At 40.8% G+C, this 27,218-nt stretch overlaps 1 protein-coding gene across 10 annotated transcripts in view; it reads right to left on the bottom strand.

Moving 5' to 3' along the window:
- The window catches only part of CAMTA1 (calmodulin binding transcription activator 1), a 2,131,086-nt gene that overhangs the window by 10,656 nt on the left and 2,093,212 nt on the right, over nt 1-27,218 (bottom strand). For 5 of the 10 annotated variants that reach the window (XM_082273273.1, XM_082273270.1, XM_082273272.1 and 2 more), the window contains 2 exons: nt 22,367-22,397; nt 6,322-6,503 (listed from right to left, as the gene is read on the bottom strand). The exons of 2 other annotated variants lie outside the window; for them this stretch is intronic. In XM_082273273.1, the coding sequence (XP_082129399.1) occupies nt 6,322-6,503; nt 22,367-22,397 (213 nt within the window). Of the gene's footprint in view, nt 1-5,820; nt 5,854-6,321; nt 6,504-22,366; nt 22,398-27,218 lie in introns of all 10 variants that reach the window. 3 more of the 10 variants (XM_082273278.1, XM_082273276.1, XM_082273274.1) reach the window with 2 other exon arrangements.

Raw genomic sequence — 27,218 nt, 5'->3', positions numbered from 1 at the left:
TATTATATACTACTGACCTGTGAATCTTGCCTTACATACTACTGACTTCTGAATTCTGCATTACTTGCTACTGACCCCTATACTTCACGTTACTTATTGAACTCTGAACTCTGCACTACTAGTGATCACTAAACTCTGCCTCGCCTACTATTGACCCCAGCACTTTGCATTACTAATTGGCCTCTGAACTCTGCATTACTACTGACCTCTGAACTCCGCATTACCTACTACTGACCCCTGAACTTTGCGTTACATACTACTGACCTGTGAACTCTTCACGCGTTACTTTTTAATGGGGCCTTGCTAGGTTATCTCCTTTATAAAAAAAAAAAAAAAAAAAAAAAAGCTTGCTGCACACTGATGATTTTTGACCTCTTCCACATTGTTCAGATAGATCTCCACCTCTCCAAGGTTGCCTTCCTCTTGTCTAGGAGGTACCGTTTTTGAACGGAGAGCAGCCTCACTTGAGTTATTGCGCTCCAACAACTACCAAGTTGCATTTAGCCCCTCTGAGATACATGGCCAGGATCATGTACTTCGCTGTTACCTTTGGACATGCAACTCAAAGTCACCACTTCCTATTTTAGTGCTGAAGGTAGCACAGCTACATATTATGCAATATTTTTTAAGGAAGTATAGATGATGTCCACATCCCAGGCATTCATTCATATACAACCTAGACAACTAAATGTTTAAATCAGTGGGAATTCTATGAAAATCAAACTGTGTATAGACTTTATTTTTAAAATATAATAATATATATATATATATATATATATATTTATTTAACCACATTAAAATATCATGCACTACTGTTTGCGTTTAGTATACACGGAAAGACACTAACACATATAACTTCTACATTCTACCATCGTAACTTCTGTAAACACACAAGATATGAGGCACGACTTGTCCACCCTAAAACTCTTTACCTCATAGGAGATTGTTTCAATGCGTCTCCCAGGTTCTGATAAGTGAGCTTCAGAAAGGGATGATCTAGTGTGGACATGGGGTGCAGCTGGTTGGGGTGCTGCCTTCCTGACTTTCCTCCTTCACTCTTTTGTTGCTCTATGTCAGGATGGTGGGGACCATGATCTATCTGGGGATGCCTCCCTATTTCATTGTTTTTAATGGTTTATATAATACATAGCTGTTTGCATAGGACAGTCTTTCTCTACCTTTTTACTGTAGAGCAGTGGTCTCCAAAGTGTGGCCCGGGGGCCAGATTGCTTGCTTTTATCTGGCCCTTGGGGTACTATTCTATTCACTGACACCAAAGGGGGACACAATACCTTCCAATGACACCAATGATGGAGCACATATTCTACCTATGATGTCAACGATGGGGCACAATTCCACCCAATGACACCAATGATGGGGCGCAATTTCCCCCAATGACACCAACAATGGGGCACAATTCCTCCCAATGACAGGGTCCAAGACACTAATGACAGGGCACAATTCCTCCCACTAATACCAATTATAGGGGGTTGTTTACTCCCACTGATGTTGGGACACTCTTAATGGCCACAATTCAGCCCCCTAAAGTCTGAAGGATAGTAAACTAGCCCTTCATTTAAAAAGTTTGGAGACCCCTGCCCAAGAGGAATCCTTGGAATATTTTTCATTTCTCCAGAAGGTGGTCACAACCCATAGGTGATCATTGGAAAAGGCCCCTTACAATGGTGGTGGTCAGTGGCAAACATTCCCCCCTTTACAGTGGTGCTCAGAATGTCACCCTCGCAGTCATACCATGTGACTTTGGACCTGGAACTATTCAAGAGTCTTCCGATAGGTGGTGAAGTAGCTACAGCTCAAGGAACCCCTAGACATCTCTAATGGAACCCTATGGTTGCACAGAACCCTGGTTGAGAATGGCTGGCATAGGACACTGCCTTTGTTTTTATCTTCTGATGAGCGGAGTCAAACAACAATGTGTTGAGACTGTCTCCTATCAGTTAAAGACTTTTGTGGTGTAAAAGTTGTGCCTCATATCTTGTGTATTCACAACTTATGATGGGAGAATGCAGAGGTTATACAGTATGTTTAATGTTTTTTGATGTCCTTAAGAGCCGGTTCACATAGGCACGACCCGACTTGCCGGGGTGACCTGTGAAGTCGCGGTGCGCAGCTCGCACCGCGTCCTCGGAGCGGCATGCATGGACTTCATATCATTGAAGTCAATGCAGGTCGCTCCAGGTCGCCCCAAAGTAGTACAGGACCCTTTATCTAAGTCGGAGCGACTTGTGTCGCTCCTATTAGAATGGTCCTGTGCTAATCTATGGCAGGCGACCCACGGCGACTTGCCTGACAAGTCGCCCCAGTGTGAACCGGCTCTTAAGGTCCTACTGTTTTGACCTTTAGGTGTCTAGTTTGTACATTGCAGGTATTCTACATTTGGTATATCACTGTTTATCACCTTCCCATTCAGTATTGTACAAATCCAGCATACAGAGGAACCTCAACATCCAGACTTACAACCAGTGGTCTACAGAGCACCACGCCTCACAGATTTATACATGAATATATTCCAACATGTCTTCATATCACAGAGGCTGTAACTGCTAAAAGTATTATTTTAGTATATTTGTCAAAGCAATTCCATAACCGGCAAAAGGAAAATGGTAAAGCCATCATTGTTTCCACAATATGGCACCAAGAGGTGTAAAGTCACAGGTTGCAGGATATGTGAAATGTGTGCAAAGCCATTTCCGAGGTAACTAATCTCGTAACTGGTTATTTAATTGTCACTATGCATAAATATTGCTCTTAGAAAGCAGAAATGATGGATACTCGAAGCCATTTTCAAGCAAATTCCCCAGGAATTTTTTTGTTTACAAGGGTAACAATTAATCAAAATGTGTCCAGAACTTTTCTTTTCTAGTCATCAACCTGTAATATGTGTTTCCTCCCTTTCAATAAACGTCTCAGTGGACAAGAGACAACTTTTTGCCGTTAAGTCATAAATGAAAACTAAACAAATAAATTCCCTGGGGTGGCAGTGGAAATAATGTTAGTCTATTTTGATGATCTCTATGTATGAGAAAAAGCCTTGGTGTACATTAAAATTGTAATTTACAGCCAGATCAGATTTTGTAATCCCTTCAGTGCTGACAGGATATAAGGAAAATTAAGGAGGTAAGACTTAGAACCCTTACTGTTGCTGAACAAAAGAATATTACAGTTTTATTTTAAACTTTGTTCAAGGTATACTTTTTATACAGGACCTTTATTTTATTTTCTTCTATTCATCTATTACTAATATTACCAAAATGCAATTATTTTAAAGTATTTTTATACTATTATTTAAAAAAAAAAAAATGTTTATATTATTGTGCGTAAAATACTTTTAAAAAAGTGTGAACTTTGTTAAATTGTTTTTTATTTTATTAAAAACTATTGTAGGACTACAAATAATTTTATTATTTTATATTAGAAAAATTAAATAGGAACGACTTAGGCTGGCCATACATTATAACTTTGTTAAATTGTTTTGTTTTTTTATTAAAATTTATTGTAGGACAACAAATAACTAGATTATTTTTTATTAGAAAAATTAAGTAGGAAAGACTTAGGCTGGCCATACAGTATACAATTTTCTTGTATAATTTTTCTTTAGATTTACCAAAACCATATATTATGTGGTCAAACCTAAACACTTTAGAACCCTTACTGTTGCTGAAATAAAGAATATTAAAGTTTTATTTGAATTGTGTTTAATGTATATGGTTTATAGACGACCTTTGGTCTATTTTCTTCTATTATTAACAAAATAAAACTATTTAAAAGTAATTTTTATAATATTGTGCATGAAATTAGTTTAATACCAATTGTAAACTTTGTTAAAATTGGTAATTATTTTATTAAAAATTATTGCAATATTAAGAATATTTCTTAAATTGGTTGTAAACCTCCAGCATTAAATATGAACAAAGCATATCCTATTGTGTACTTGTTTCAATCCAGAGCACTAAGTGTCATTTCTGTCTGCTGCTTCATTCCTCTGCTATTAGCATGAAAAATTTTCCTGACACCAACAGAAAAATAGTGACAGGGGAGGGACCTTCAGCAGATTGACAAACTCAGCTCTGCCCATGTTTACTTTGTGGAGGGGCGGGGGGGGGGGGTGTCTCTTCCCTCCAATCAGCTCTCAGAGCTCTCCTCACTGAGCTCTGCAGAGTGTAACTTCGGCTCTCCACCCCCTGCTTTTCAGAGCGACAAACTCAGCTCTGTCCATGTTTACTTTGTGGAGGGGGGGGTGTCTTATCCCTCCAATCAGCTCTCAGAGCTCTCCTCACTGAGCTCCGCAGAGTGTAACTTTGGCTCTCCACCCCCTGCTTTTCAGAGGGACAAACTCAGCTCTGTCCATGTTTACTTTGTGGAGGGGGGGGTATCTTCCCTCCAATCAGCTCTCAGAGCTCTCCTCACTGAGCTCCGCAGAGTGTAACTTCGGCTCTCCGCCCCCTGCTTTTCAGAGCTGAAAAATTCAGTGGTAATTCTGGACTTTGAACAGATGTAGAGAAAAGAATACTGCAGATACACAGGTACACCTTTTGCAGGAGGATTTGTTTCTTACTTCACTGGGAATATGTAAGGGTTTACAACCACTTTAAGGCTACAACATAACAAGCTGAATGTAATATTATTTACAACAATCATACATTATTTTTAAAACAGCAAGCATCTTATTTTATAGGGATTTAAATACATATATTTGTAATTAAACTAAAACTAGAGCCTCCCATTAAAAGAAAAAAAATATGTACCACAGCACTTTATTTTAAGTGCATTTGCAGTTACATTTTTCTCTTAGCCTCATTGAAAAGTCCAACAAAAACTAGTTAAACCTGACAGTCTCCCTAATGCTACTTCTTGCGGTAGTGCAGCAACAATGCTGCACTGCTCTTCAATTAGGAGCAGAGCCACCACTCCTATGTAGGTTGTTCCTGCTTGCACTACAGTGGGATGAGAAGAAGTTCCAGGGGGTGTGGCTATCAGCATCGTCACTGCTGATTTGAAAGCCTATAGTTGTCAATCATCACCTAACCACACCTAGCCCTGCCCACTGCTTTCTTGATTGGCTGTACTGCCTTTGCTGCTCAAACTCCCCCCCACTGTAATCTGCAGTATCTGGGAGGGAGAGCGTGTGAGACACGATAAAGGGGGATTTGGCTCAGTCAGGGACAACTGGATTTGGGACTTGTTTAGACTGTCATACAGGAATCATTAGACGTGTTTTAGTTTTTTACAGGGTTTTTTTTTTTAAATACATTTTAGGGATATAATTAATGCATATAATTAAATTAATGCATATAATAAATCTAACTTAATAATTAAGATTTATGAACACACCTTCTTTTATACTCTTTATTTTTTTCACATGTTTTTATATAAATTTAGGGTGCTGCATATAATTAATGCATATAATTAAATTAATGCATATAATAAAACTTAATAAGTAAGATTTATGAACAACACAATTTCTTTTATACTCTTTATTTTTTTCATAGGTTTTTATATAAATTTAGGGTGCTGCATATAATTAATGCATATAATAAAACTTAATAATTAAGATTTATGAACAACACACCTTCGTTTATACTCTTTATTTATTTATTTTATAATAAACTATTAAGAGTAAAATGAAAGAATGTTCTACCAGCCATTTGACAGAACTGTATGGCACATGCACTCTATATAAAATAAATGGAAAAAAAAAAGAGCAGTGTGCTGAGGAGAGTGAACTACCTCTGTTGTCATGCTAAATACAGACAGACCTGATGGTCCGAAAGCCTAAATATAAATTAACAGGGATCTTACCTTGGAGTGTGATCTTTAATCTAATTAACATTACTGTAAGTAATGCAAAAAATAGAAAACAAATATTCTGTTAGAAAAAAAAAATGAATAATACAAGACAAATATTTGCAATCAAAAGAGTAAATTGTTTAAAGTCTCTTTAAATCTTCAGATTACAAAATAATGAAATATGAATATATATATTTTTTTAAATCTCCTCCATTATGTCATATTTCATTTATTAGTATTTTTAAAGCAACTGGAGGAATACAAACAATAAGAAAATTACATATAAATGATCTATTTTAATTTCACGTAACACTTTAAAATAGTGTGCAGATCACTTTCCAATAAGCAACAGTCAGAGGACCTAAGCGGGTTGTGCAATATAATATAAATGTGGAATTTCAGCACAGAAGGGGTTAACAAAGTGAATGTATGCACATAGAGAAGGAGTACTGCATTTCTAGGGGGTACTTTAGAAAAATATCCCAGACACGCTGAGATGTCTTGTTAAGTTACCTGTTGCTCTTAGAGCTGAAAGTGCATGTGGGGTAATTGGGGTATGTGATATCTTGCCATTTTCCAGAAATCTCATTAGGAATGGAAAGTAAAAAAGAAAGAGTGGCCCAAAAAGACTGACACCTCTGAGAATTCTTTCTGCAATTTAATATACACATGTTTGCTCCAAAAACATTCAGACCCTGCAAGAAGTAAATGAAAGAAAATTATTTTAAAGAAAATTGCGGCATCATGAAAAAAAAAAAAAAAACATACATAGTTATGAAACGGATCCATACACACAATATTTGCAAGTCATCTACACCCCAAACATTGGATCAACCACGCTGTTTGTTCTCAATTTAAAAAACAAAAATAAAAAAAAAATAAAAAATCTAGCCTGAAAATAATCAGATGCTGTATTATATTTTACTATAAATGAAAAAGATTATTAATTATTTGTAGTAAACATACATTTTTATGTACTGTATATTAAATAGTTTGTTATATATTTTTAAGCCTAAACATCTAAAATAGGTATTTGCAATATTTAGTTGTTTTGATTATTGATTTTTTTTTTAATTGTTGTTATATATGGAATTATTAGTATTTTAGCAGAAAACATTTTGACCAATGAGGAGCGGTGAAAATTCTCTGATACAATGAAGCCGACTACACGGTTACATGCATTGGAACAATTCTTTATTGGCTACATAGCAGGATACAGCAGTAACATACTAACGTGTTTCGTCCGAAGCCGCACCCATAGCATGACCAAACCCCAACAATTCATCTTTTATATTTGGTCTCTTTTGGCCTGGTAATATACTATGAAAGTATTTTATTATATCTATTCGATAAGTTTTAAAAAAATACCTGTTGATCTTACCAGAAATCTTGTGAGCTGATGCTTTCATATGGTTCTCCCTTGTTCTCTAAGGACTACAGAACTATACCCTGCTATGTTCTGAAGAATACAAGAGTGGAGGGGTTGTGTAGTCCTAGTACAGACGATATGAATGAGTGTTGTCACTCTAGAACTGGATGTGTGGTAATGCAGCCAGTATATCTAAAAACTGGTAGGGTGCATGTATATAGTACATTTTAATTATTTTTTTCAGGCGGATCTGAACTGATGCCCCATGCATCTCTACGGGGCATTGGATGTTAGCGGAGACATGTCCGCTGACATCCGATCCGATCCGGTCTGTAAAATCTGAACAGATGGAAACCCTATTTTCCATCTGTCTAGCGGATCGGATCGGATGAGAACGGACAGGCGGTCTGTTCTCATTGGATTCTCCCATAGAGAACAGTGGGGACCTGACAGCTCTGTCTCCGCACACAGCGTGGAGACAGAGCTGCCATCCGCCTGCTCAGCGGGGGACCGGGGGATGGATCCCCCGCTGAGAAAAAAGGAGTGCGTCGACGGACTCCCATGTGTGAAAGGGGCCTTAGGGGTGAGCGCTACACATATACCACCTGAAGTGACTTGCCTTAGGTGATACACAGAGAGGAAACAAATTCTCCTAGATAGGTTGTACCTGTTTATTTGCACCATCTATCCTCTACAGCTGTTCAAAGGCTATTTCTGAGCTCCAGAAGGCAGGGATCGGACATCACACTGTGAATCGGTAATGAAAAATGTGTGCCACTCTGGCTAAAGGGGAAAGAATTCCTGTGTCCACCACTGTGAGTTCAAGCCAGGGAAGGAGCTTGTTTCGGCTCCAAATAACTCTTGAGCAAAGGATAGATCCCATAAAGCTGTACATCAATGCAGACCCACTTATATTGGAATGAATGGCAGTCTCAGCCAACCCCCTATGGTCAAGCTCCAATGGGCGGAGTGAAACCCATTGTGGGCATGGCCTGCCGGAAGCCCAGGCCGAGATTGCCATTTATTCCAATACCAGTGAGTCCGCATTGATGTTCAGCTTTACAGGATCCATTCTTTGATCAGACATCACACACTGCACAGCAGAGACCAGGGAGCTGAGTGTAATCGGAGACCTGTGTGGAGGGAATAAACACATCCCCCTCTACACAGTCTCATAGGGAAACATGTACAGTTTGTTGGCAGGTGACACTGAGGTCACTGCATTTATGCTTGTATTTCTGCCTAATATCAATGGGGTTAACTACATGCAGTGGTGTGTCAGCCACAGTGTTGGGGGTAACTAGTTACAAAGTAACTGATTACAGTAACTACATTACTTTTTTGGTAACTAAGTAAATTAACTAGTTACAATACTAATACTGGTAACTACACTAATTTACTAGGCTATAGGAGGTAACTACACTACTTTACTAGGCTATAGGAGGTAACTACACTACTTTACTAGGCTATAGGAGGTAACTACACTACTTTACTAGGCTATAGGAACCTGCGTTACCCAAGCCGTGCGATACAATCGTTATTTCGAAGAATAGAGAGGGATGAAGTTTATGACTTTTTGTTGCACTTTATGTTTTATTCTGTTTTTTTCAGGTTTTGTTCTCATGTTTCCCAAAGCCTGTGTTTATACAATAAACTCTATGCAGAAAGAGTGTCATGTATCTTCTTCTACACGGTCAATTAAGAAAGAGGAAAGTAAGGTAATAAGTAGTGAAGTTACTTTTCAAATGCAGTAACTAGTAAAGTAATCTCATTACAATTTACAGAAATAACTAGTAACTAGTTACATTTTTTGAGTAACTACCCCAACACTGGTCAGCCAGAGGTAAGGTTGCTTCCAGTTGTGAAGGTATATAGGGACATTGGATGGTCCTTTTTTCTTTTTTTTTTTTTTTTTTGCTCCCATGTGAAACCAAGGGAGGCTACACATCCTACTTTGTGACCATTAGTTGAGGAGGGAATCCACTCATAAAGGGACACGGAGTCGGGAACTGTAAATAGACAGTTCTATGTGTGAGAACTGAGCCAAAGGTATATGTTCCATTGTGCAGCCTCACCATTGAATAGTCTAACCCATGTCACCAGCTGAATAAGAGACACCATCCTTCTGGCATGAGGCCTGGTTGGGTGATTTAAAATATGGTCATCCTTGGGTGTTAATCCACATTCATTATAATTATTTTAGTGGGGCAGGCAGCACATACAGTGTGGTCCCTCCATGTCACAGGGTGGTGGGGCCCATGCGTGGCTCCCTCCTACAACAAGCTGAGGCTGGCAATCACCTTCTCCGTGCTGGAGGTTGTCTCCTGAGACTCTGTGATGTCGGCATGGACTGCCAGAAGTGACTCATGCAGATAACAGAGGGAGAAGAGATCGGACAGAAACTAGGTGCTTTGGATTAAAGCTAGTAAAGAAGGATATGCTTTGTTCATTTTTTTATATCATAGTTTTACAACCACTTTAAGTTTTCTTCAATTTACTTGAATTTTCAAGAAGAGAACAGCTTTAAATAAAATGCTTACTTAACCAAATGAATCCAGGGGGCTTTGACAAAATTATATTTAATTAAACATAACATGGTTTATATAAGGATTTATACTGCTTCAAACCATGTACAAAACTGTTGCAGTTTTACACCTATGATAAAATAAAAGAATATATAAGTAATTTTAAAATTTCTTTACTTGTTTCCCTTACTAAAATGGTACAAAAAAATGAAAAACATCCTCCCACTGTGAGGCGCAATAATAATTTAATTAATTCAAAACATAATAACATTTACATTATGTTCCATTTATTACAGCCAGATCCAATTAATTGCTTGGGTGCAGACTTGGTGTTTGCTTCCTCTGAAATGTAATTAATTAGAACTGCTTATTTAGCCAAACAAATAACCTCTAGAACTGGAATGAGAATCAGTCGTGAGAACTGCTAACAATTATTGAAAAGCTCATATTGCCAATTAACAAAAAAAAAAAGAATTACTTTCAGAAAACCGCCAATTTTAAAGGGTATCTTCACCTTTAGAATGATGCCCTTCAGCCATTTACCCTACTGCCCAAACCATCATACCATTGTTAAAACTGGTACAGCTGCACCCTGTATCCGTTGTTAGTGTTGGCCAACTGGCGATGTGGTCCGGAAGCTGGATTTTATGGTGGTCCCTTTCCAGGACACTCTTTCAAACTGTATGCTTTATTTTTTTAAGGGTTTATGACTACATTCACTAAACTTTCCCAGGAAAAAAATAATAATTTTAGCTGATAATAGTATATTTTTTTAAATATTGATTACATTTGTAGTTGGCCCCACCTTGCAAGCCCAGTTGTGCCTCACAATGCAAGCAGGCATATGGTGGTGTCTACTAATCAGAGCAGGAACCAATTTTAAATGAAACTGACCTAGACTAAACATATAACATTACCAATAAAGCTGAAGTTATGGAATCTTGTGGAGCTTGTGCAAGCCTTCAAATCAACCCCTCTGTCCCTCTCACCCCTACCTGCATCCTAAACCCAAGCACTAGTACTAGGGGGCTCAACTTCTGACCAAGTATCTATTAAGCCCAGTGTCGGTGCCCTCTGCTAATATACCAACTATGCAAGTAGGCATATGGTGGTGTCTACTAATCAGGACATGAGCCAGCTTTAAATAAAACGGACCTGGCCTAAACATTTAAAATGACCCAAAAAGCTGAAGTTAATGAAGCCCTGTGGTACAAGTGTATCCTAAACCCAAGCTGTATATAATTACATAGTAGGTGAGGTTGAATAAAGACAATAGTCCATCCAGTTCAACCAGTGTAGGTGTGTGTGGCCGTAATCATCTCACATACCCCTGAATGTTCTGATTCTTGATATGTACGTCGAAGAGTCTTTTGAAAGCCACCATACTTCCCGCAGAAATCACCTCTTGTGGTAGAGAATTCCACAATCTTGTAGCCCTAACAGTAAAGAACCCCCCACGTTGCCTGAGGTTAAAACGCCTCTCCTCTAATCGCATTGTATGCCCTCTAGTCCTCATGCAATCCTTTCGACTGAATAAGGGATCTAAACTTCTGATCAAGTCTTGAAGCCCAATCCCCTTTCAGACAACAGTCAAATGCAAAAGTCTCAGTTGCACACTGAAGTTCTGGCAGTTGACAATTGATGTGCTTAGTGCTTGAATGGAGGAGGGAGTAATCTAAATATGGCCCACAGCCTGGTCCTAGGATCCAAGGAGCTCCACTGGAACACAGGGATCAATTTGAGGAAAAACACAGGTTCTTGTGAGGACCACAAGATGCTGAATTTCAGATCTTGGGCCTGGACCACAGAAGTGAGGCCTTGAAAATGTATGGTCTTCCCTTTCTAAACCTACAAGTTGGAGCAAGACAAGTATGCTGACTGAAGAACTGGTGGAGGGAATTTAGCTTTCTGCACTGTTGACCTCAAAATATTTTGTAGTCTTGTGCCAGGACAGGTTGGAACAGGCCCATGTCACCAGCTGAAGGAGGGCCTGGGATCCAAGGGGCTTCGCTGGGACACATTATCATTATTTTAGAACCTGGCCCTGGACCACAGAAGTGAGGCATTGAAAATGTATGGTGTTCCCCTTCTAAACCTGTTACTTGCCAGGCTAAGTTTACTTTAATGCCATTGTACCACCCTGCACATACACTTTAAAATGAATGTATCACCACTAAGTAGGGTTCCTCTTGTCACAACTAAAAACACAGCCATGAATGTCTAAACCACTGGCAGCAAAAGTGAGTACACCCCTAAGTAAAAAAGTCCAAATTGCGCCCAAAGTGTCAATATTTTGTTTGGCCACCATTATTTTCTAGCACTGCCTTAACCCTCTTTGGCATGGAGTTCACCAGAGCTTCACAGGTTACCAGTGGAGTCCTCTTTCACTCCTCCATGACAACACCACAGAGTTGATGGATGTTAGAGACCTTGCGCTCCTCCACCTTCCGTTTGAGGAGACATGCTTGGTCAGTCCATCACCTTTACCCTCATCTTCTTTAGCAAGGCAGTGGTCGTCTTGGAGGTGTATTTGAAGTTGTTATCATGTTGGAATATTGCCCTGTGGCCGAGTCTTCGAAGGGAGGTGATGATTCTCTGCTTCAGTATGTCACAGTACATGTTGGCATTCATGGTTCCCGCAATGAACTATAGCTCCCTAGTGCCGGCAGCACTCATGCAGCCCCAGATCATGACACTTCCACCACCATTCTTGACTGTATGCAAGACACAGTTGTTTTTGTACTCCTCACCTGGCTGCCGCCACACACGCTTGACACCATCTGAACCAAATAGGTTTATCTTGGTCTCATCAGACCGCAGGACATGGTTCCAGTAATCCTTGTCCGTAGTCTGCTTGTCTTGCGGGCTTTCTTGTGCATCAGCTTCAGAAGAGGCTTTCGTCTGGGGTGACAGCCATGCAGACCAATTTAATGCAGTGCGCGGCGTTTGGTCTGAGCACTGACAGACTGACCCCCACCCCCCCCCCACCCTCTTCAACCTCTGCAGCAATGCTTGCAGCGCTCATTCGTCTATTTCCCAAAGACAACCTCTGGATATGACGCTGAGCACTTGTACTCAACTTCTTTTTTTCGACCATGGTGAGGCCTGTTTTCAGTGTACCCTTTCCTGTTATACTGCTGTATGGTCTTGGCCATCATGCTGCAGCTCAGTTTCAGGGTCTTGGCAATCTTCTTACAGACTAGGCCATCTTTATGAAGAGCAACAATTCTTATTTTCAGATCCTCAGAGAGTTCTTTGCCATGAGATGCCATGTTTAACTTCCAGTGACCAGTATGAGAGAGTGAGAACGATAACACCAAATTTAACACACCTGCTCCCCATTCACACCTGAGACCTTGTAACATTAACGAGTCACATGAAACTGGGGAGGAAAAATGGCTAATTGGGCCCAATTTGGACATTTTCACTTTTGTTCTCAGCTTTTAAAACATTAATGACTGTGTGTTGAGTTATTTTGAGGGGACAGCAAATTTACACTGTTATACAAGCTGTACACTCACTACTTTACATTGTAGCAAAGTGTCATTTCTTCAGTGTTGTCACATGAAAAGATTTAATAAAATATTTACAAAAATGTGAAGGGTGTACTCACTTTTGTAAGATACTGTATGTATATGGGCTTCATTTTATAACAGGGCAAACATATACAGTAGCCTACAGGAGATATTTAGAAACTGAGTTTCACAACTCTACCTTGAGTTATTCATTTGAACAGTATTGGTACATAAGGCCTTATTTTTCAAGGCATCCAAGTGAAAAACTGTTCTTGTACAAAGAGACTGATGATCAGTCCCACTTCAGAAAATTAAAAAAACTGTGTTCAACTATTGCTTTTGGACACTTTATTTAGGAAGGCTGTACTGAAAGTAACGTAAAAGTGGGCATAGCTTTTCTATTAACATACATAGGTCGTTCAAATTTCACATGTTGGTAGAGTATATTTTCCCCTAGAGTAACTTTCATTCTTCTCTTTCATTGCAGGTGATTAATGGATTCCAAGCAGAGGCAATGTGCCGTCATTGAGTTCTTGATGAAGGAGGGGTGTAGGCTGTCCAACATCCACAGAAGGCTACATGAGGACACCATTGACAAGAGCAATGTCTTGTCATTGGTGACTCTTGTCAATGGTGTCATCTCCGTAAACATTTTGTAGCCTTCTGTGGATGTCGGACAGCCTGCACCCCTCCTTAATCATGCAATCATTAACTGCATGTTGCTTCTGCTTGGAATCCATTATTTATTTTCAATAAAAAAGACCAAAAGTATTGGAAAAGTGGGCATAACTTTTTTTTTTTTTTTTAACTTACATGGGTTGTTCAAATTTGACATTTTGGTAGAGTAACTATTCTTCTATAGTAACTCTTTTTTTTTATTGCAGGTAAATAATTGATTACAAGCAGAATCAACTTGTTATCATTGAGGTCTCGAGGAAGGAGGGGTACAGGCTGTCAGACATCCACAGAAGGCTACAGAGATGACACCATTGACAGGAGTCATCAATGACAAGACTTTGCTCTTGTCAATGGTGTCATCTCCATTCTGTAGCCTTCTTTGGATGTTGGACAGCCTGCATCCCTCCTTCATCTACAAGATATCTTTCTATAGAGGAAGAGTTACTCTACCAACATGTGAAACTGAACAACCTATACAAGTTAATAGAAAAGTTATGCCTACTTTTGCATTACTTTCAGTACAGCCCTCATACATTAATTCTTTTGACATTTTTAGGCTACATGTACAGGTAGGAACAGACCCATGTCATCAGCTGAAGAAGGGCCTGGGATCCAAAGGGCTTCATTGGCACACATTATTATTTTAGAACCTGGGCCTGGACCACAGAAGAAGTGAGGCATTGAAAATGTATAGTGTTACCCTTCTAAACCTGTTTCTTGCCAGGTCAAGTTTACTTTAACACCATTGTGCAACCCTGCATGTACATCTTAAAGGGACTGTATCTCCACTATGTTCTGGTTCCTCCTGTCAATGGAAAACATAGGAGCCTACAGGAGGTCCTAAACTGTGGAACGGGTATTTTATCAACTCGAAATGTCGAAAAAACCCGCGGTGGCCTTGGTGAAGCCAGTTGGCAGCGTTTTAACTCATGGACCATCGCAATTTGCCTATGCAGCATAAAGACATTGGGGTTTATTTACTAAAAGCCAATCCACTGTGCACTACAAGTGCACTGCAAATTCAGTCACTGTAGATCTGAGGGGGACATGGAAGGCAAAAAAAAAAAAAACAGCATTTTTGCTTGCACATGATTGGATGATAGAAATCAGCAGAACTTCACCTCATTTCAGATCTTCCCCTCAGATGTTCAGCAACTGCACTTTCAGGTGCACTTGCAGTACACTTGTAGGGCACAGTGGATTTGCTTTTAGTCCCACTGTGTATGTCTGGTGTCTGGAATGGATTGGCTCTGTGTACAGCCACCTATAGACAGGGCTTTTTTTCCAGGGGGAACGTGGGGGAACGCAGTTCCGGCACCTCCACCACTGAATGTATGTAAGTGCAAGGGGTGCTGGGGTGTCCTGGAGGGTCTATTGATGATGGGGAAACTATTGTCACTAGCGGGGATCTATTTTTTGCATGAGGGTCTACTTTTGCTGATGGATGACCTATTGTTGCTGGGGAGGGATCTTATATTTCTGGGGAGTCAGTTATTGTTAGGAGGGATCTACTGTTGAGAGAGAGGTCTATTGTTGCTAACTGATGGAGAATCTAATGTTGCTGCTGGAGGTCTATTGTAGCTGGGGTGGATCTATTGTTGCTGGGGGTGTTTTTTTGTTGTGGGGGGGGGCATTGCTGTGTTGGTGATCACTTGTTTCTGAGGGGTCTATTGTTGCTGGCTGCAGGGGATCTATTTTGCTGCTTTTCTTGTTATAATTATCAAGTTCCATACAAATTACTTAGCACCACAGAATGATACTTGGTTCTGTGTTACCTAAAAGGGCCAGTATTGGGAGGTGGGTAGGAGGTGGGACCAACGGACGTGATTGGGGTTTGGGTAGGGGGCGGAGACAAGGAGCAACTTAGAAGGGGGGAGTTTCTGCACCTACCCTCTGGGAAAAAAAGCCCTGCCTATAGATATATGTGGGCATATGTAGCTCTACACATATTTTTTTGTAAGGTAGCACCTTTGTCTACATGTGTGCACTACTTCACAGAAATAGCCCCGCATAGCTGCATGCAATCACTTTCAAGCATTCATATCTATGGGGCAGCTGTACACAGCTTTACGTATTCCTCTGTGTAATTTTGCTGCACAGGCAAATGCTCCCAAGTGCTTGTAGCCCTAAAGTTGAGCATCATGAAGGGTAGCAGATTCTGTGATTCTGCATCCAGAAACAGAGAGAGCTGCAGGGATGAATTTTTCCTTTATAGGATTCCCAAGTGCAAGATACTGTCTATCCTCATCTCTTGGGGTTTCAAATGAAGATAACTGACCAGCTCCACTTACAACAGGAAAATATGCAAATTTGAAATACCCATACCAAAGGTACCAAAGGCATTTTATGACATATTGGGTAGTACAGAAATTTTGAAAACAAAACAAAAATTTATTTAGTATAAAGTTAATGTAAAAGTTAAAAGAATACGTCTTAACATATTTCTATTAATGAATCAATTATGTGTTGTGTTAGATGGTTCAAATAGTTCAGAGGAGCGGATTTAATTTTTGTTTTATAGTATTTTTTTCTTGATACTCATATAAGCAAAACATTGAAAAGATTTTTTTTTTTTTAATTATTTCTCCTTGATTATTCTAATATATATATATATAACAATTATAAAAATATAAAAAGTTAATGCAAATGTTAAAAGAATACGTCTTAACATATTTCTATTAATGAATCAATTAAGCGTTGTGTTAGATGGTTCACATAGTTCAGAGGAGCGGATTTAATTTTTGTTTTATAGTATATCTTTTTTGGTACTCATATAAGCAAAAACATTGAAAAATGTATTTTTATTTAAATTATTTCTCCTAGATCATTCTAATATATATATATATATATATATATATATATATATATATATATATATATATATATAACAATTATAAAAATATAAAAAGTTAATGCACATTGAAAAATGTATTTTTATTCAAATTATTTCTCCTAGATCATTCTAATATATATTTCACAATTATAAAAATATAAAAGTAAAATAAAACATCCCTGACTTTGGGGGAAAAAAACGGAAAAAATGGAAAAAAACAAACAAACGTCATTGTGGCCCATTTGTACATTCTTTCAATGTCTTTCTCTTAATATGGATCAAGCGTGTGCGATCAGTGTAGTTCCTACAAGTAGACTCTAGGGGTCAGTGTTGCAACGGCGATTTGTTTTAACCGGCGTAAGCTGTATATTAACCCCACACACCGCAAGAGGTTAACAAGAATGGCTTTTGGAGGAGGTAAACCTTATTTAATTTGCAAGAAGCCCTCTCTAAATTAAAAGTAACAGACATGGAAAAAAGGAGTTAGTTCAATTTGTTAAAGTTATTTGAATTCGGTATATAAAACTTTGTGCACAAAAAAAAAAAAACAACAGAATCTTATTTTTGTTTTAAAAACATAAGGCAATATACAATGTAAAATAACTTCATATATTACTGGTTGCTTTGATTTACTGCATATCACTGCTGAATATTGTATGTTATTATACAAAGCTATTCATTTTAGCAATACATGAATTCAAACAGCAAATTATTATTCAGTGCATCCTCAGATAATCTTGTTTAATGTTGTATTTGCTGAAAATCCTAACATTTCCTTTTTTTAAAATGGAAAGTTTAACATCAAGTACATTAAAAGATTATGCAAAAAGTATCTTGTTCTTTAATGGGCTTTTCAAATATACAAAGTATGCAATAGGAAAATGTTCTATTTTTGCCTATGACCACAGGGGGAGCTGTAGGCTAAAGAGAAGGAAGGCTAGCCATTGACAAAGCGGCATTCCAGAATCACAGCTTTATTGACACAGTTGCATTCCACAAACACAGCTGTATCTATGATTCCCCCTTAATGACAAGCAAATGTGAACATTTCCTCCTGTGAACAGTGGATACTTTCAGAGCAATACATGCATAAGGGATAGATAAACTCCACACTAAACATATTTCCCCATTAGGCATGGAGGGGGTAAAGATTCTGTCCCCAGGCAGACCTTCTGCATTGCAGAGAGGTGGGGAGAATTCCCATGCTTTGGCATAGCCATTACAAGACAAGAGTCCAGCTTAAAGCTCAACTCTGGGAAACTTTAAAATTCTCCCTTGGGGCTGCGTCCACACACTGCAAGGGTTAATTGCTCGTTTAGATCTAGAGGGTGTAGAAAAGAAGGTTTCCTTACCTAGATCGGTCCCTGCAGAGATATCCCCCCCTGTGATCCAGCAGGCTTAAGTTTTGATGTCATCAAGACCAATGAAGGATCTATAACCCTGCGATGGGCTTTATGACTCTGGGGGACAATCTACCACTGGGACATGGGGGAGAGTTGTCTGCCAGGGAGCAGAGAGTCAGGTAAGTTAAACTATTTTCACTCTATTCTAGAATGAATAAGCACTGCAAGGGAGAACATTAAAATTTCCCAGAACTGGGATTTAAAGGCTAAGTTCACCTTTGTTTCTAAATTCCAGCTTCCCTATGTACCAATACAGGCCTGGGTCCACATGTCCGTGTGGGGCCCAAGGCAGCCAGGCTGCTCCTTGAGCCGGTGCTACTCACCTGGCCTCTCTGTGGCCACCAGATCAGTTCAGCAGTCGGGGCCAGGGGTGGAAACAGGTGACCCGTGACCATAAAGGGGAGGGAAGCTGGTAAGTGTCTTCATAGCAATATATGAAGCACTCAAAGGTCTTTGACACAAATAAGCTCTGCTTTAGGTCAAACTCTCCTGCTGTGAAGGCTCTGCCAGGGATAGGGAGATCTCTCCACTTGGGTTCTACAGTAAAAAAACAGCTTGGGTTCGAACCATGCCTCATGCAATCCAACGAGAAGAAATCCATTTGGGATGGAGCTATCCTGGAACTTCAGGCTACAAATTATCCGTTGCAACAGTGCATTTTTATTTTGCTGTGGACTAGATATTCACCCAAGATGATAAAGTAGGAGATAAACCAGCATGCAGTCAGAAATGGTGCTTAGCATTATACTCTTGAAAGAAGGAATGCAGACTACTTTTACAACCAATTAAAGAGCACCTGTCAGCCAGGCACAGCGGACACAGCCATTCTCTTTTGAAGGTGCAGCCAGTCAATTCATTAGGAGTCAGTACACAGTAATGGAGGAGCAGGGTTTGCAGCAGGGGGCAGCTGCATTTGGAGGGGACAACAGCAAATGTGGTCATGTAGTGATGTCTAAAGGTGCCATGGGAAGTTTTACCCAAGACATGAACCCCTTTGGTCTGTTTGGTTTTGTAGTGTGAGTGCTTTGAATCCTACCTGAGAATAGTTAAGTGTACTGTGCCCAGGACCACTTTGGAAGAGGTGGTCCCGAGCCTTATTCCCTTGTGGCCTGGCACAGTTTGCTTCAGTGTGATTGCAGACCGTGTCTGGGCAGCAAACTCTCCATAGATGATAAAGTACAATAGCAGTGATCCCCGTGGGCTGATTGACAGATGTGATGAGGTAAGTGTGCCCAGTTACACTTGCTTACAGCCCATTATGGGTGCAGACCAGTGAGGGAGTGGGGAGGGGGGATAGTCAAACTTGGGCATGGCTTAATTCAACCATGGGCAGTGTGAGTGCAACCTAAGCCTCTGCCAAAGGAGTGGCTTCTGATGGTCACTGGAAGGACCGCATGCACAGAGACATGGTCTGGAGATTCCTATGAATCAGCAATGGTGATATCATTATAGCCTGAGTTAGGTGGTTACTAAATCAGGCTGTTATTACAACAGGGTTAAGTTTAAGGCCCCTTTCACACGGGCGCACCGCCCAACGGAGTCCCTTCTGCTCAGCGGGGGGATCAATCAGCCGATCCCCGCTGAGCAGGTGGATGACAACTCCGTCTCCGCTCTGTGTGCAGAGATGGAGCGGTCAGATCCCCGCTGTCCTCTATGGGGAGATTGGATGAGAACAGACCGCCTGTCCATTCTCATCCAATCCTATCCGATCCTCCAGACGGATGGAAAATAGAGTTTCCATCTGTCTGGATTTCACGGACAGGATCGGATCGGATAGCAGCGGGTGTCAGCAGAGATGTCTCCGCTGACACCCGCTGTCCCATAGGGATGCATGGAGCATCCGATAAGGTCTGCCTGAAAAACTGACAGGCGGATCGGATCGCCAGTGTGAAAGGGGACTAAAGGTAATCTGCCACCAGCAAGTGATAAAGCAATGAATTACTACAATTGTCGGTGAATCAGGAAGGAATTTTTTTATTCCCCACTGAAGAAAATTAGACCCTGCTTCAATGCCTTCCTCTGGATCAACTTTGTGTATAGGGTTCTGTATATGGGGGCTTTCCATTTGTCAGGACCTGTATTACCTGCTGGCGGCACTGTGCTTCCCAGAGTGGAAGGTTGTAGTTCTGCTGTCCTCCAGTGGGTGCCTCCAAGCAGCCAGCAAATTCCATTAATCAGTCTCTATCTGATACTGGCTGCTGAGAGGGTACTTAGTCCCTCCTCTACTAATACACTTTGCTTATAATACTTCTGTAGATCAGGTCCCTCAGTTTTAAACCTTTACGTTGCTTTCAGAACCCAAGTGTTGTAATATATGCTGAATTAGGGAATTGTAAGTGAAGTGTATTAGTAGAGGGGGGACTAAATACCCTCCTCCCATCAGTCAGCTTCAAGTGGAGACTGATTATTGGATCTACTGGCTGCTGGGAGACACCCGCTGGTGGAGGCCAAAACTACAACCTCTGGGAAGCACAGTGCCACCAGCAGGTGATCTGGGTCCTGACACTATTTCTTAATTTTTTCGAATGGTTGAACTAGGTGGACTTGTGTCTTTCATCAACCTGATTAGCTATGTGCTCAAATTAATATATATTGTTTCACAGGTTGTTTGAGCATGTTGCTTGCAGTTGGTCTTTAATTATGGGGCTCTGCTTTAGTTAAATCGTTTACTGATAACTGTATAAAATTTTGCATATAGCCAGTTTTGGTTGGTCTTTAAGTTGTCCATATAGTAAGTAGACTAGATCACTGGTAACTATCAAAGTGATCAACCATGGCATTACTTGCCTTTAGTTGGAATGTCTTCCCTGTGTGGGTTTCCTCTGGTACTCCGGTTTCCTCCCACACTCCAAAGACATATTGGTAGATTAATTGGCTCCTGTATAAATTGGCCCTGGTATGTGTATGTATGAGAGTTGGGGACCTTAGACTGTATGCTCCTTGAGGGCAGGGACTGATGTGGATGTGTCATATATGTAAATTATCAGTGCTATATATGTACCTGCAATAAATAATACATTTCATTTTATGAAGGACTCCTACCCTAATTTATTTAAGGAATGTAACAGGTAGGCAGAAACACCCAAAGTTTGCAAGTGTAAATGGGTAGGTGGTCCCCAAAAAAGTTCTGGTAGGGAGATCTTACTATCAGTGTGTTCAAGATATTTAAGAAGCCAGAGGCTGACTCAGCCCACCAAGTTTTACCTATAATTAAAGGTTTCTTTTTGGGTGAACTGGCTCTTTACCAATCCAGACCTTTGATCAAGTCTGCCAAAGCAGCTGCTGACAAGACCTGAGCTTGCAATCGCACTGGAAAAAAATAACATTAAAGGTCCAGTTCACATCTAGTTTTTTTCTCATTTTTGTCAATCAATTATGTCCTGATAAAGGGGTGCTCTTGGACCCCCAAAATGCATTGTCCCCCAGACTTTTATTAGAATAAAGTTGTATCTGGACCTCTTAGCAGTGGTGTGGTGCTTCAATTTCCATTTGTGGCATATCCAAGATAGGTCTGATCACTGTGTACAGGTCCATTTTTAGTCGAGATACAAGAAAAATGCTCTCGTGCTTCACTGGATCCTAATGATCCGATAGGCTGCATTCTCCAAAATATGTCTGGCACCAATTGGAAAGCTGGGGGTGCTTTTTAACTTTTCTATTCGCAGATCTTGTGTGAAAACCCAAAGTTTGTAAAATAAATCAACAGCAGGCTGTAATATTAAGGTCAACAAGCAAAATGTTTAATGGTTGATTATCATTGCAAACAGAGAGGCAGATTTATAAAAGCTGGAGCAAAAAAAAAAAGGAAAGAAGTAACAAACAGCAACCAAAGCAGGTTTTCAGGAAAAAAAAAAATTGCAACTGAAATCTGATTGGTTACTGAGGGAAACACTTCCAGCTTTATAAATGCCCCCATGGCTGTGTGCTTTGGGTTGGCAGAAAAACAGCCACCAAGATTGGAGTTCAGATCCTGCCACCACTTGTCTAAGCATGCCGGTGATGGTTCGATAAGGGCCCATGGACGCAGTTCATGCAAGTTTTGGCATACCCATGTGCTACCGTCAGGATTTCTCGGATCAGAAAATGCAATAGAATGGCTTCTATTGTTTCTGGTATCATTGGATGGAAGTGTATATCTTGCAGACAAGTCTTGGCTACAGCCTCATGCAAGCAGGCACAAAGCAACGGGTTAGGAATGCAGAAAAGAGATTCCAACTTGCAGAGACTAAACTCACCCTTTTGAACAGTCTATGGTCCACCAGAGGGCTTTAGATAGCAAAACAATAGCAAACGGCTATTAGGCAGCTGAAAGAAAACTCACACATACAGTACTTCTTCCACAGTGCATCGTTATATTGTAATGCTGGGTTATATGTGCAAAATTTCACCGAGACATTGGGGGACATGCAACAATTCCGACATACCTCAAGGTGTAGCTAAACAGTGGCAGTGAGACAGTTGATAAGATAAGGCCAGCCTAAAGTGGGGTACACACTAGTAGAAAATCTGCCGAAAATTCCCGCCCAAGGTGAAATCGTCAGATTTTCGGCTAGTGTGTACATAACCTTCAGCAGCCGATCCCAACATTTTCAACGAAAAAAAACGGAGGGACAAACATCAACATTTTTATTGTCCGTCCCCAGACAACCAATTTTCGTTTAATGTGTATGCAGTACGTCCGTGAAAAATCGGATACGAAAGGCCGCGCATGATATAAAGTTGCTGACCACCCACAAGTCTAGGAACAAATGTCCCCAATAAAAAAAAAAAAAAATTCGGACGAGAAATTTTGTGAACATTTATGCACTGTCTACTAAAAACGGTTGTGAACGCGAGCATGAGAGAGAAAAATCGGAGGATATTTCGTCCGATTTTCGTCAAGTGTGTACGGCCCTTTACTCACTTCCAATTGTGTCACCAATTTGCTTGATAAATGTCCCCCATTGTCTTCAAAATGGTCTATTTATTTAAAGAAAAACCACATAGCTATTTGACCAGTGGAAGTGCCTTTACATTTTGTTCTATGCAACTAGAGGCAAAAAAAATGAAGTGTTATTAGGTTATTTCCTGTGCTGGTTGAATGTTTTTTATGGATTTAAAATAGAAAATACTGCATTTGACCATTAAATGACACGGGAGCATCATAGGAAAGAATACTTAGCGCCATCTAGCGAGCAAATGTTGTATTTTCTGTTTTAAATCAATGGAAAACATCCGACCAGCACAGGAGGTATTTCCACCATACGTCATCATTCAGTTCAGCTGTTACACTGTAATGCTGCAATAAAACCTCAAAATACCTCCTATATCCCTTAAATGACCCTGCTTCATTCAGCAATGAAAGTGCAAAGAAAACATACAATATACAAATAAGTCACATTATATGATTAATATCTCAAGTTATATCAACAAAAACATGAGTATCAAAAGAGAGATTACAGATTCATATTTTAGCTCTTGTCACTTGCTTAGTTTTAGAGTAGACCTGTCACAACACTTTCAACTGAGCATGCAAGGAGATTATCCATGAGCAGAAGTTACCTTTGTCGAAAACTACATGTCAAAAAGTCATTAGATTCAGAGATATAATAATATAGGATATATCATTCAGCAGCTGAAGTTACTTGCCATTTTTTTCTTTTGTAAATGTCGAGCTTGTCCAGGGCTGGCCCCAAAAAAAAAATTTGTTGCCTGGGTCCAAGAATGAAATGCTGCCCCCCCCCCCCCCCATCAAAAAAAAAAAATCACGCCCATCCAGCAAAGAGATATTTCCATAAAGCAAAGAGACATGCCCATATATTCAGCAAGAGAAATTTCTATAAAGAAAAGAGATATCCCCATATAGCAAAGAGACAGCCCAATCCAGCAAAGAGACATACCCATATATTCAACAAAGAGACATACCCATATATTCAGCAAAGAATATATTCAGCAAAGAGACATGCTCCCTCTACAAAAGAGAGATGCCCAGAGGGAGGGAGGGAGCCTTGGGTCCTCGGGCAGTGCGCCCCTGTTGCCACCCCTCTTAAAGTGCTGCCTGGGTTCCATGGACCCACAGGGCCCCATGGTAGGGCCGGCCCTCAGCTTGCCTCTGCCCCCTCCTAAGCCTTCCTGCTGGTCATTTTGTGTGATCGACCAATAGAGGAGGTGGAAGGAGGTGGGGACAATACTTAAAATGTCATATCATTCATTTTCTATTAGGTTTTCGAGGCAATACTTAAGATTAAGATTCTCAAGGAACTTCAGCTGCTCATATCTCTGGATCTATGGATCGTTTTGACTTTAGTTTACTTTAGCACATGTTGTGCTGTGATTAAATGAAGTCTCTGCTAACTATATATATTTTTTCCTTTTCTTTGCTTCTATATAAAAGAATATTACATTTTAGGTTCCCAAACCCTGCCATGCTCCTGATGGGCCCAACAGCTATTGCAATCTCTGTGACTGATTTCAAAGGGATGTATCTATAGCGTTTTTTTATATAGTGCGATCAGTTGAGCTACCCCCCCCCCCCCCTTTAAATTCCGGAGGTACCTGTCCTTTATACCGCGATCCATCTGCCTTGTCTTTCAGCTATTGCTTTTTAGACATGGTCATTAAAACAATGACAGCCCGTCCATCCTCCGGGCACTCAACCGAATATTCACCTATCATTTAAATGATATGCCGCGTTAGGCATTAAGCTTCCCTCCTCCGATTCCTTTCTTTTACCATCATTCTTCTGTTTCACACCATTTGTTCAGCTTTAATCCTCTCCTGTAGCCGGTCTGGTAGCCGACAAATGAAACACACTCGGAATTAACTTGTCCTTATGAATAGTTGCCTATATTTACAGCTAGTTTATTTGAATTCAGACAGATGACTGCGCAGGCGATTTTATTTGCAAGAACGATCGACTAAGTGGGTCAGCTCGCTGAGCGGCCTGTTAAAGCTCATTAATAAATATTGCAGAGGAGATAGCAGTCTTCTCCTTTGAGACGCAGCCCTTTGGTTTCTCAAGTGCACCTGTTGTGTTATAAAGCAAGCAATATTCTGCAACGGGGGGGCGCTGATGTGGCTTTATATAGTTTGAAACATTGAGGCTAAAGAGACCCTGTCACTATACAAAAAATAAGTTGAATTTAAAGCAGCCTGTAAAAGAAGATAGGCAATACCTTTCATTCTGGAGGGTGGTGACAGCAGAGCTACGGCCACCAAGGCTATCTGACACTTCCAGGTGTGTCGGAAATCCTGCTTCTCTGCTGTAATGTTTTACCACCTTTTTTTGGTCAAGGCACCATTTAGAATTGCAGAGAACCCCAGGGCACACCAGTCTGAAGGCTCGTTAACAACAGGAGAGGTGTCCGGGCATGGTCGTATTTTTGTTTTGCGTGTCACATTTTTTAATAGGCTACTCTGTGCTCATGAAACCCACAAAAAAGGTTCTGGCATGATTTTTTAAAATCGTGGCACATCAAAACACATGGTGTTGTGGTACCTGCGGAATTAGCTATATAGCACTACTCCCATGGGAGCTGCTGGATGTGGATTCCCCTGGGTTACCCATAGAAACAACGTAGTAAGTCAAGGTACTTTAAGTGCTTGGCTCAGTCAGAAAACAGTCCAGGCGATTTGGCTTTTGTTGTTTTTATTAAGAACTGGGATAGAAGAAGGGATGAGTGGGATACTCCAACTGGATGAACTATGCACAATTTCTGGGACTTCTAACTCTGCTGAGTGCGGCAAGGCCGCTGCTTCACCTTGCCACTGTAGTGAAGTAGTTAATAAGCGAACTATATAGTGAATCACTCTTCAGGGCCCCACTTGGCACCCCCTTTACCCCTACTCTTCAGGATTCTAATTGGCACCCCCTTTCTCTGGCATACTGTGTGAGCTGACCTTCTATCCTTTGACTTCACTGGAGTTGTCCCCCTTCCTGGGCAGACCCTGCGGCAAGCCCCCTGGTACTCACGGACACTGTTTTTCCCAGGTGACTCTGCCAGCAGCTCCACCGTCAGCTTTACAAGTTACTTCAGGCTCAGCTCCACACCTGGCTCACTAGGCTGACCGCCTGGCACCACCTTTGTCAGACAGTAGGAGGAGAGACAGCCGTCACCCTCCTCCTGAGACTCTGCTTCCCGCCAAAGGTGCGCTGTCACATGTCCCCCTGGCTTTTATGAGCAATCCCAGGATGCACTGCAAGGGTGCCCTCCCACTGGGACTGTCACAAAAGCCTGTGTGTCACTGACTGGGTTTCCTCCACTGTCCAACAGGCTCCCCTATTGGATACAGTGGGGACACTCCCTCAGACCCAGTGAATCCCACATGGACACATGCAACAGGCAAAACTAACCGATCAGGCTCCCCTGATAAGCAGATGGAGCAATCAATGCTTTTACCTATCACCTATCCAGGAGGGTGCTACAGCTAGATACTAGAATATTCGCTAGATGCATGGGGATGCCTTTAAGAATTAATAGCACCCACCTGTTTCTGCAAAAGGCTGCAAATTTTTGTGCGGTGCGGGGAAATGCACGATTTTGCACATGTTACCGCACTGCACGCCCCATAATAATTATTTTTTGATAGTTTGTAAGGCAGAGCTAAGTGGTCTGTAGGTTGTAAATCACCCTCCTCAACATCCCCCCCCCCCCCACTGCCAAATCCTCCCTCCTACCACAAATTTTGTGCCTCCTCCCTCCTCTTATCACAAAACCGCTCATTCCACTGCTTCCTTCTCTCATTACTACAGGAGTAGTGACAGTGGCAAAGTGGAGGAGAAAGCAAAAGGAGGTGTGGGCTGTGCTCTCCCCCCCCCCCCTTAGCTTCTCTCTCCTTTCTGTCCTTTCTCCTTTCTGTATACAGGAGATAACACAGGACACAATCAGGTGGGGCTTTGCAGGGTTTTATTACCCCCCTCTACCCACAATTTCTGCTGCCAGGAAAGAAGGGGCCGGTAGTCAAGCCTTATATACGCTGATCAGCGAGCAACCTTGTATTAACTCCTGTGTACGGAAAAAAGGAAGAGAGAGCACAGCCTGCACCATTTCCCTGCTGCTATTTGTACTTTTGTCGGCAACCCAGAAAGCTGCCCAACATTTCCTTAGC

This window comes from Pelophylax lessonae, assembly GCF_965119305.1.
Source record: "Pelophylax lessonae genome assembly, chromosome: 12".
NCBI classification, from domain to species: Eukaryota; Metazoa; Chordata; class Amphibia; order Anura; family Ranidae; genus Pelophylax; species Pelophylax lessonae.
The sequence above is the reverse complement of the archived record's forward strand: the minus strand, read 5'-3'. Positions and strand labels throughout refer to the sequence as shown.